At 33.9% G+C, this 12,601-nt stretch overlaps 1 protein-coding gene across 1 annotated transcript; it reads left to right on the top strand.

Moving 5' to 3' along the window:
* Positions 1 to 1,975: 1,975 nt before the first annotated feature.
* LOC108376179 (uncharacterized) lies at positions 1,976 to 12,162 on the top strand. Its single transcript, XM_017632366.1, is given in 6 exon segments — positions 1,976 to 2,795; positions 2,797 to 3,146; positions 3,204 to 3,380; positions 6,736 to 7,593; positions 7,651 to 7,774; positions 10,662 to 12,162. Coding segments are annotated over 6 exon segments (2,127 nt in total). The 5' UTR covers positions 1,976 to 2,219; the 3' UTR covers positions 10,704 to 12,162.
* Positions 12,163 to 12,601: the final 439 nt, after the last annotated feature.

The following is a 12,601-nucleotide window of genomic DNA, read 5'->3' as shown; positions in this document are numbered from 1 at the left end:
TATACACTTTTGAATTTTACCTGTCACCAATACTAACTCCTTTATGCGAGTTACTTATTATACTATTTTGAAGTCCACCAGCATAACTTATAGCGAATTTACAGGAAAACTTAAAATCGAATTATGAACGTTAGTACTGGATTGATTAATGCTAATTCTACCAAGTCTCCTCCAAATTTCTTCAGTTGCTTTTGAAATTAGACCGAAAAAGGAACCTCGATTTTCATTTATAAAAAATATGCATATGTATTTGTATGTATAGATGAGATGTTCATCACTGACTAATATGTCAAACATATACCAATTTAGACTGTAAATAAGTTTTTCGATTATTTTTGTCTGAGAGCCTCTTGGAGCTTAAAAACTAAATTGCCCACACCTGCATAAACTCTTTCTTTTTTCATGAGAATCGTTAACGGTTGAGAAAGTATCTAGAAGGTTTACAACAAAAGATAATATTTCCTTCTCTAACGGTTGTTTCACACGGGTTTTTGTCATGACTGCGCCAAAGCCCAATATTTTTTCATCACACGACTGGGCTACCAAGTTACACCAAATTTTATGTTACTAATATGTGTTCTAAAAGTGAAACAAATCTGATCATAAATATGATTTTTTAGGATAGCTCTAATCCCTGCGCCACCTATCGGAAGACAAACACACTGATCCTTCTAAAAACTTTTGCACAAAACCGCAATCAATGCGATTTTAAAATCTGGGAGAAAATGGTTCCCAATTGAATGATTATTGCGATTTTATATGTGTATAAATGTAGGTGTATAAAATTCCATTACCTAATAGTAATAAAGGCGATTCTCTCGTAAGTGAGCCGAATCACGAGGGGGAGAATGTTGCCGATTAAATCATTTAGAATTCTTCTATGTTTAAGTCTAATTTTTAACTGCAATAAAATCCTAATATTTGTAACAGTCGTACGCTAAAATGCAATCGTGCCTCGAATATGTACACGCCATTGATTTGACCGAACCATTTTGAATTTGACCGTTTGGCTTTTCAAAGACGTACGAGCACACGGATAAGTAAGTCGCGTTATAATTTTTCGCTATTCATATTGCATTTCAATTAATATAATTTTCAGATATTAAAACACATCTACATTCCGTATAAACGCACTAAGAGTAAACTAATAAATAAATACTTGTATCTTTCTTTATATATCCGTGCATTTTTAATGACTTTAAGCATATTCGTCGCCGCCTCGTACGACCTACCTAAAGTTGCTATAGCGCCAGCAACAGGGACAATAATCCGAAGTACACTGCCGAAATAGTGTGACTTTGGAAATTTTACAGCATGTACTTAAGATACTTTCCCGCATCACCCAATCTTAATCCAATCGAGTTGTTCTGGGACGAACTTTCAATTAGGTTAAGGAAGTATATTAAATTAAATGAAATCAGCTGGCGAAAAATACAGCCAAAAGTTACATAAAAGTTAGTGCAATCCAGGCAAAATAGACTGAAAGTGGTAATAAAAAGAAAAGTGATGCAGTCTAGATACTTATTTAGGCTGTGTTTCTCCAGATGCATTTAAGGGAAAATTACTTTAATTTTAGAATTTTTGGTTTCACCAATCAATTTTAATTTGTTTTTTATTTGATTTAAGTGACCTATGCTCTTCACTTAAATAAAAATTAAATCAGAATAACCACACTCAGAGATGTTACACGTTTAATCAGCTGATCAACGTACACACCACAATTTTGTGTATCTGCTGCTTACTTGTATACCAGCCCTGCTTTTACAACACAGCGTGACAAAGCTTTCAAAAGCTCTCAGTACAATTTATATAGGGCAGGCACAAAATGAAAGCTTTCGCTGGTCGAGTCTGTTTTCCAACCACTTTTTACTCACTTAAATAAAGATCTTATTGAAAATGAAAATAATTTAAATGAGAATTAAGTAGGAAATTAAATTAAAGTTAAAATCCACTTAAATGAGTTTGGAGAAATGCAGCCTTATATTGTTTTCAATTACGTTTTAATTAAATGTAATAAAAAATGCCGAATACTTTTGTTCAGATGAAAACTGAGTTACCTTAATATATTGAATTATTTAAATTTAGTTTAAATAGTTGTAATAATTGAAATACATCGTTTTGTTCCTTGATATCTGGCCTTCCATTCCATTTTTCCAGAAATATATATTAATTGCTTTTTGTTCCTCTTTTAGACATATTTACTTAATTAGTATGATTTAATGCCGGTAACTTTTGTCGATGACCATGTATATCTACTAACTTACAAAATGTCATTTTTTTACAGCTGGTTAACTTGTCGGCCCGTCGAACAGTTACGCATAATTAAGATGTTATTAACATTTCAGGACAGATTACGTATTCCATGGCGTGGCGGATCTAAGCATGCCACATTGGGTAGCCTTATTCCCGTTGTTGCGATTCCATTACTTATTAGCTTAGCAGCAATCAATGCATATACCTGCATTATATTATTTTTAACAAGCTCTGTGATAATGTGTTATGCTTTCAATTACGTCCAGAGCAAAGCAATACGGACAAGTTTTTTCAGCATATGGGTGTTTTCATCATTGGTCTACTTGATAGTGTGGTTTGAATTCACTGTACCGCTTTTGGTACTACTCCCAGAAGAGAATTGGGCTTTAGTCGCACTCTCCATAATTTCATTGATATGCTTTTATCAGACTCGTAAGCGAGCTATATTAAATCACGTCATACAGTTTGCTGGAACAGCAAATGGAGTACTCATCGTTACAGAAACAAGCGTCGCAGAGGAAGATAAGACGATAAAAGCAGTTTTTCCTGCTAGAGCAGGACTTGGAAGAAATACAGCCAACTGATTGTGCGAACCGCGTTCAATCAAATGTTTGCTCAATCTGTAGTAAGTGTGTGCCGGCGCGAGCTGTACATTGCTCAGTTTGCAGTGCTTGTATTAAGAGACACGACCACCACAGCTATTGGTTAAATTGCTGCATAGGAGAATCAAATCATCGTTTCTACATTTTTGGATTGTTATTTAGCACATTCGCATTATTATTGGGCGCTAATTTGACACTAACTGCTGTTTGTCATCCTTTTATAGCAGCAAATATATTAGGACTGCACATATTGCTACCGGATGATTGCACCGAGGTTTTTGACATATACGAGTATGTCCAAAAAGTTACATGCTGATACAGTTTAAATAAAAATCTTGTTTATAATAGGTTCGGCTTAGCTTTTGTGATTGCTGCCTATACTTTAATGATTGCTGCATACATCATGCTAATACTTGTACGACAAATATATTGCATTTCGCGTGGAACATCATTACATGAAAGAAAAACAGAGGTGGGCGGGAATAATAAAACTTTGAAGTACAACTGGAGGAATTTTGTATTTTAGTAAGAAATATATCGTTACCTTAATATAGAAAGGCCCTAACTCACTTTCATTTTGAGTCCACATTTATACGAAATCTGTAAAATAGCTCACAATATATCTAATAGAAATTGAAAACAAATATTACAGCGTTAGATAAAATATTTTGTTTGATAAAAATCAGCACTTCGACGAAATTCGCAACCATAGAACTTTGCTTTTTACTAAATTTTCAAACTGTCTTTGAAAGAACGAAAATTTTAGATATGGCCTTTCTATATTATGGTAACGATATGTATGTCGTGAGTAAATATGTAAAACTAGCTGTACCCGGAGTGCGTTGTTGCACCTCAAAATAAAGGGCGTTCCATAATTTACGCAAGGTTGAAATTAGATATTTATTTATTGGACTTTAAAAATTAATTTTCAAAGTATAATATATGGCATCGAATAATCAGGTCCTGAGATGCCTGTTTAGCTTAGGTTTAGGTTTACATTTCCATATTTAAATATACTAGTATCGCCCAGTTGTCGAAATTCGACATCTTTTTTCATACACTTTTGAATCTTACCTGTCACCAATACTAACTCCTTTATGCGAGTTACTTATTATATCATTTTGAAGTCCACCAGCATAACTTATAGCGAATTTACAGGAAAACTTAAAATCGAATTATGAACGTTAGTACTGGATTGATTAATGCTAATTCTACCAAGTCTCCTCCAAATTTCTTCAGTTGCTTTTGAAATTAGACCGAAAAAGGAACCTCGATTTTCATTTATAAAAAATATGCATATGGATTTGTATGTATAGATGAGATGTTCATCACTGACTAATATGCCAAACATTTACCAATTTAGACTAGCTGTACCCGGAGTGCGTTGTTGCGCCTCAAAATAAAGGGCTTTCCATAATTTACGCAAGGTTTAAATTAGAAATTTATTAATTGGACTTTAAAAATTAATTTTCAAAGTATAATATATGGCATCGAATAATCAGGTCCTGAGATGCCTGGTTTAGGTTTACATTTCCATATTTAAATATACTAGTATCGCCCAGTTGTCGAAATTCGACATCTTTTTTCATACACTTTTGAATCTTACCTGTCACCAATACTAACTCCTTTATGCGAGTTACTTATTATATTATTTTGAAGTCCACCAGCATAACTTATAGCGAATTTACAGGAAAACTTAAAATCGAATTATGAACGTTAGTACTGGATTGATTAATGCTAATTCTACCAAGTCTCCTCCAAATTTCTTCAGTTGCTTTTGAAATTAGACCGAAAAAGGAACCTCGATTTTCATTTATAAAAAATATGCATATGTATTTGTATGTATAGATGAGATGTTCATCACTGACTAATATGTCAAACATATACCAATTTAGACTGTAAATAAGTTTTTCGATTATTTTTGTCTGAGAGCCTCTTGGAGCTTAAAAACTAAATTGCCCACACCTGCATAAACTCTTTCTTTTTTCATCAGAATCGTTAACGGTTGAGAAAGTATCTAGAAGGTTTACAACAAAAGATAATATTTCCTTCTCTAACGGTTGTTTCACACAGGTTTTTGTCATGACTGCGCCAAAGCCTAATATTTTTTCATCACACGACTGGGCTACCAATTTACACCAAATTTTATGTTACTAATATGTGTTCTAAAAGTGAAACAAATCTGATCATAAATATGATTTTTCTGGATAGCTCTAATCCCTGCGCCACCTATCGGAAGACAAACACACTGATCCTTCTAAAAACTTTTGCACAAAACCGCAATCAATGCGATTTTAAAATCTGGGAGAAAATGGTTCCCAATTGAATGATTATTGCGATTTTATATGTGTAAAAATGTAGGTGTATAAAATTCCATTACCTAATATACCTAATAGTAATAAAGGTGATTCTCTCGTAAGTGAACCGAATCACGAGGGGGAGAATGTTGCCGATTAAATCATTTAGAATTCTTCTATGTTTAAGTCTAATTTTTAACCGCAATAAAATCCTAATATTTGTAACAGTCGTACGCTAAAATGCAATCGTGTCTCGCATATGTACACGCCATTGATTTGACCGAACCATTTTGAATTTGACCGTTTGGCTTTTCAAAGACGTACGAGCACACGGATAAGTAAGTCGCGTTATAATTTTTCGCTATTCATATTGCATTTCAATTAATATAATTTTCAGATATTAAAACACATCTACATTCCGTATAAACGCACTAAGAGTAAACTAATAAACAAATACTTGTATCTTTCTTTATATATCCTTGCATTTTTTAATGACTTTAAGCATATTCGTCGCCGCCTCGTACGACCGACCTAAAGTTGCTATAGCGCCAGCAACAGGGACAATAATCCGAAGTACACTGCCGAAATAGTGTGACTTTGGAAATTTTACAGCATGTACTTAAGATACTTTCCCGCATCACCCAATCTTAATCCAATCGAGTTGTTCTGGGACGAACTTTCAATTAGGTTAAGGAAGTATATTAAATTAAATGAAATCAGCTGGCGAAAAATACAGCCAAAAGTTACATAAAAGTTAGTGCAATCCAGGCAAAATAGACTGAAAGTGGTAATAAAAAGAAAAGTGATGCAGTCTAGATACTTATTTAGGCTGTGTTTCACCAGATTCATTTAAGGGAAAATTACTTTAATTTTCGAATTTTTGGTTTCACCAATCAATTTTAATTTGTTTTTTATTTGATTTAAGTGACCTATGCTCTTCACTTAAATAAAAATTAAATCAGAATAACCACACTCAGAGATGTTACACGTTTAATCAGCTGATCAACGTACACACCACAATTTTGTGTATCTGCTGCTTACTTGTATACCAGCCCTGCTTTTACAACACAGCGTGACAAAGCTTTCAAAAGCTCTCCGTACAATTTATATAGGGCAGGCACAAAATGAAAGCTTTCGCTGGTCGAGTCTGTTTTCCAACCACTTTTTACTCACTTAAATAAAGATCTTATTGAAACTGAAAATAATTTAAATGAGAATTAAATAAGAAATTAAATTAAAGTTAATTTCCACTTAAATGAGTTTGGAGAAATGCAGCCTTATATTGTTTTCAATTACGTTTTAATTAAATGTAATAAAAAATGCCGAATACTTTTGTTCAGATGAAAACTGAGTTACCTTAATATATTGAATTATTTAAATTTAGTTTAAATAGTTGTAATAATTGAAATACATCGTTTTGTTCCTTGATATCTGGCCTTCCATTCCATTTTTCCAGAAATATATATTAATTGCTTTTTGTTCCTCTTTTAGACATATTTACTTAATTAGTATGATTTAATGCCGGTAACTTTTGTCGATGACTATGTATATCTACTAACTTACAAAATGTCATTTTTTTACAGCTGGTTAACTTGTCGGCCCGTCGAACAGTTACGCATAATTAAGATGTTATTAACATTTCAGGACAGATTACGTATTCCATGGCGTGGCGGATCTAAGCATGCCACATTGGGTAGCCTTATTCCCGTTGTTGCGATTCCATTACTTATTAGCTTAGCAGCAATCAATGCATATACCTGCATTATATTATTTTTAACAAGCTCTGTGATAATGTGTTATGCTTTCAATTACGTCCAGAGCAAAGCAATACGGACAAGTTTTTTCAGCATATGGGTGTTTTCATCATTGGTCTACTTGATAGTGTTGTTTGAATTCACTGTACCGCTTTTGGAACTACTCCCAGAAGAGAATTGGGCTTTAGTCGCACTCTCCATAATTTCATTGATTTGCTTTTATCAGACTCGTAAGCGAGCTATATTAAATCACGTCATACAGTTTGCTGGAACAGCAAATGGAGTACTCATCGTTACAGAAACAAGCGTCTCAGAGGAAGATAAGACGATAAAAGCAGCTCTACTGCTAGAACAGGACATGGAAGAAATACCATCTGATTGTGCGAACCGCGTTCAACCAAATGTTTGCTCAATCTGTAGTAAGTGTGTGCCGGCGCGAACTGTACATTGCTCAGTTTGCAGTGCTTGTATTAAGAGACACGACCACCACAGCTATTGGTTAAATTGCTGCATAGGAGAATCAAATCATCGTTTCATCATTTTTGGATTGTTATTTAGCACACTCGCATTATTATTGGGCGCTAATTTGACACTAACTGCTGTTTGTCATCCTTTTATAGCAGCAAATATATTACGACTGCACATATTGCTACCGGATGATTGCACCGAGGTTTTTGACATATACGAGTATGTCCAAAAAGTTACATGCTGATACAGTTTAAATAAAAATCTTGTTTATAATAGGTTCGGCTTAGCTTTTGTCATTGCTGCCTATGCTTTAATGATTGCTGCATACATCATGCTAATACTTGTGCGACAAATATATTTCATTTCGCGTGGAACATCATTACATGAAAGCAAAACAGAGGTGCGCGGGAATAATAAAACTTTGAAGTACAACTGGAGGAATTTTGTATTTTAGTAAGAAATATATAGTTACCTTAATATAGAAAGGCCCTAACTCACTTCCATTTTGAGTCCACATTTATACGAAATCTGTAAAATAGCTCACAATATATCTAATAGAAATTGAAAACAAATATTACAGCGTTAGATAAAATATTTTGTTTGATAAAAATCAGCACTTCGACGAAATTCGCAACCATAGAACTTTGCTTTTTACTAAATTTTCAAACTGTCTTTGAAAGAACGAAAATTTTAGATATGGCCTTTCTATATTATGGTAACGATATGTATGTCGTGAGTAAATATGTAAAACTAGCTGTACCCGGAGTGCGTTGTTGCGCCTCAAAATAAAGGGCGTTCCATAATTTACGCAAGGTTTAAATTAGATATTTATTTATTGGACTTACTTTAAAAATTAATTTTCAAAGTATAATATATGGCATCGAATAATCAGGTCCTGAGATGCCTGTTTAGCTTAGGTTTAGGTTTACATTTCCATATTTAAATATACTAGTATCGCCCAGTTGTCGAAATTCGACATCTTTTTTCATACACTTTTGAATTTTACCTGTCACCAATACTAACTCCTTTATGCGAATTACTTATTATATCATTTTGAAGTCCACCAGCATAACTTATAGCGAATTTACAGGAAAACTTAAAATCGAATTATGAACGTTAGTACTGGATTGATTAATGCTAATTCTACCAAGTCTCCTCCAAATTTCTTCAGTTGCTTTTGAAATTAGACCGAAAAAGGAACCTCGATTTTCATTTATAAAAAATATGCATATGTATTTGTATGTATAGATGAGATGTTCATCACTGACTAATATGTCAAACATATACCAATTTAGACTGTAAATAAGTTTTTCCATTATTTTTGTCTGAGAGCCTCTTGGAGCTTAAAAACTAAATTGCCCACACCTGCATAAACTCTTTCTTTTTTCATGAGAATCGTTAACGGTTGAGAAAGTATCTAGAAGGTTTACAACAAAAGATAATATTTCCTTCTCTTACGGTTGTTTCACACGGGTTTTTGTCATGACTGCGCCAAAGCCCAATATTTTTTCATCACACGACTGGGCTACCAAGTTACACCAAATTTTATGTTACTAATATGTGTTCTAAAAGTGAAACAAATCTGATCATAAATATGATTTTTTAGGATAGCTCTAATCCCTGCGCCACCTATCGGAAGACAAACACACTGATCCTTCTAAAAACTTTTGCACAAAACCGCAATCAATGCGATTTTAAAATCTGGGAGAAAATGGTTCCCAATTGAATGATTATTGCGATTTTATATGTGTAAAAATGTAGGTGTATAAAATTCCATTACCTAATATACCTAATAGTAATAAAGGTGATTCTCTCGTAAGTGAACCGAATCACGAGGGGGAGAATGTTGCCGATTAAATCATTTAGAATTCTTCTATGTTTAAGTCTAATTTTTAACTGCAATAAAATCCTAATATTTGTAACATTCGTACGCTAAAATGCAATCGTGCCTCGAATATGTACACGCCATTGATTTGACCGAACCATTTTGAATTTGACCGTTTGGCTTTTCAAAGACGTACGAGCACACGGATAAGTAAGTCGCGTTATAATTTTTCGCTATTCATATTGCATTTCAATTAATATAATTTTCAGATATTAAAACACATCTACATTCCGTATAAACGCACTAAGAGTAAACTAATAAACAAATACTTGTATCTTTCTTTATATATCCTTGCATTTTTTAATGACTTTAAGCATATTCGTCGCCGCCTCGTACGACCGACCTAAAGTTGCTATTGCGCCAGCAACAGAGACAATAATCCGAAGTACACTGCCGAAATAGTGTGACTTTGGAAATTTTACAGCGTTTCTCATGTACTTAAGATACTTTCCCGCATCACCCAATCTTAATCCAATCGAGTTGTTCTGGGACGAACTTTCAATTAGGATAAGGAAGTATATTAAATTAAATTAAATCAGCTGGCGAAAAATACAGCCAAAAGTTACATAAAAGTTAGTGCAATTCAGGCAAAATAGACTGAAAGTGGTAATAAAAAGAAAAGTGATGCAGTCTAGATACTTATTTAGGCTGTGTTTCACCAGATTCATTTAAGGGAAAATTACTTTAATTTTCGAATTTTTGGTTTCACCAATCAATTTTTATTTGTTTTTTATTTGATTTAAGTGACCTATGCTCTTCACTTAAATAAAAATTAAATCAGAATAACCACACTCAGAGATGTTACACGTTTAATCAGCTGATCAACGTACACACCACAATTTTGTGTATCTGCTGCTTACTTGTATACCAGCCCTGCTTTTACAACACAGCGTGACAAAGCTTTCAAAAGCTCTCAGTACAATTTATATAGGGCAGGCACAAAATGAAAGCTTTCGCTGGTCGAGTCTGTTTTCCAACCACTTTTTACTCACTTAAATAAAGATCTTATTGAAACTGAAAATAATTTAAATGAGAATTAAATAAGAAATTAAATTAAAGTTAATTTCCACTTAAATGAGTTTGGAGAAATGCAGCCTTATATTGTTTTCAATTACGTTTTAATTAAATGTAATAAAAAATGCCGAATACTTTTGTTCAGATGAAAACTGAGTTACCTTAATATATTGAATTATTTAAATTTAGTTTAAATAGTTGTAATAATTGAAATACATCGTTTTGTTCCTTGATATCTGGCCTTCCATTCCATTTTTCCAGAAATATATATTAATTGCTTTTTGTTCCTCTTTTAGACATATTTACTTAATTAGTATGATTTAATGCCGGTAACTTTTGTCGATGACTATGTATATCTACTAACTTACAAAATGTCATTTTTTTACAGCTGGTTAACTTGTCGGCCCGTCGAACAGTTACGCATAATTAAGATGTTATTAACATTTCAGGACAGATTACGTATTCCATGGCGTGGCGGATCTAAGCATGCCACATTGGGTAGCCTTATTCCCGTTGTTGCGATTCCATTACTTATTAGCTTAGCAGCAATCAATGCATATACCTGCATTATATTATTTTTAACAAGCTCTGTGATAATGTGTTATGCTTTCAATTACGTCCAGAGCAAAGCAATACGGACAAGTTTTTTCAGCATATGGGTGTTTTCATCATTGGTCTACTTGATAGTGTTGTTTGAATTCACTGTACCGCTTTTGGAACTACTCCCAGAAGAGAATTGGGCTTTAGTCGCACTCTCCATAATTTCATTGATTTGCTTTTATCAGACTCGTAAGCGAGCTATATTAAATCACGTCATACAGTTTGCTGTAACAGCAAATGGAGTACTCATCGTTACAGAAACAAGCGTCTCAGAGGAAGATAAGACGATAAAAGCAGCTCTACTGCTAGAACAGGACTTGGAAGAAATACAGCCAACTGATTGTGCGAACCGCGTTCAACCAAATGTTTGCTCAATCTGTAGTAAGTGTGTGCCGGCGCGAACTGTACATTGATCAGTTTGCAGTGCTTGTATTAAGATGCACGACCACCACAGCTATTGGTTAAATTGCTGCATAGGAGAATCAAATCATCGTTTCTACATTTTTGGATTGTTATTTAGCACACTCGCATTATTATTGGGCGCTAATTTGACACTAACTGCTGTTTGTCATCCTTTTATAGCAGCAAATATATTACGACTGCACATATTGCTACCGGATGATTGCACCGAGGTTTTTGACATATACGAGTATGTGCAAAAAGTTACATGCTGATACAGTTTAAATATGGGTGTGTTTAAGCCGCCGCTTAAACTTAATTCAGCGGCCGTGCGCGCATCCTGTGGCCGCAGCGGTGTGAAGTCCGAAAAATGATTAACGAGCGCGCACGGCCGCTTCCCATCATCGGGCCAAATGAGAGACCAGTCAGTTCAGCCAAAAACGTCGGACATCGCGCACGCGCCCTAGTAGTGGATGTTTAAATCTAAATATTTAATAAACACGCTCTGTACATACGCAGATAAACATTAATTTTTGTGCATAAATAAACACAAAAATATTTGTAATTATTATCCGGAACAAAAGTTTTTCCGTTATCGGTAAAAGTTTGTGTGTGTAAAGAGGTGAGTGCGAAGGGACCAATCGAGAAATATTCATGGTCCTTCGCAGCCGACCGTGGCCCAGCTCCTAGAAAAACTTATAGATAATAATACAAAATTTTCTAAAAATAAAATAAACGCGTATCGTGCGCCCGCTAAACAAAAAAAAAACTATTAACTAAGTGGAAAAACAATAAAAAAGTGCACGTATTTTGAAATATTTTCCTGCACCCCCTTTGACTACTAGCCAATTTGCTCCATTTGCAAATTATCTTATACNAAAAAAAACTGAGAAACTAAGTGCAAAAACAACAAACAAAAGTGTAAAAAGAGTGCACGTACATTTCGAAAACTCAAAAGTGAAAAATAAAATAAAATTTTGGAAAAAACAAATAAATAATTAAAATACTTATGTACATTTAAAAAACCAATCGAGTGAACAACATCATCATCAAACCAAACAAATTGGCCTACATACTTCAGCCAAGCAACCGCCACCAGCAGCCATCAACAACATCAGCAGCCATCAACAGCATAAGCGGCAACAACAACACAAGACACAAGAAGCCCCCAGGCAAAAAGGAGCAAAATCACATACACATAGACATAAATCAAGGATAGTAGTAAGTAGGCAAATTTTTAATTTCCTTAAAAATTTAAATAATATAACTTTCATATTCTTAAAAGTTATATTATTTCTAATAAACTGCCAACGGGCATACATACGTATA

The sequence above is a fragment of the Rhagoletis zephyria genome, unplaced genomic scaffold (assembly GCF_001687245.7).
Source record: "Rhagoletis zephyria isolate East Lansing unplaced genomic scaffold, Rhagoletis_zephyria_1.1 Rzeph_scaffold_10003, whole genome shotgun sequence".
NCBI classification, from domain to species: Eukaryota; Metazoa; Arthropoda; class Insecta; order Diptera; family Tephritidae; genus Rhagoletis; species Rhagoletis zephyria.
Note: the sequence above shows the minus strand (reverse complement) of the source record. Positions and strands in the feature narration are given on the sequence as shown.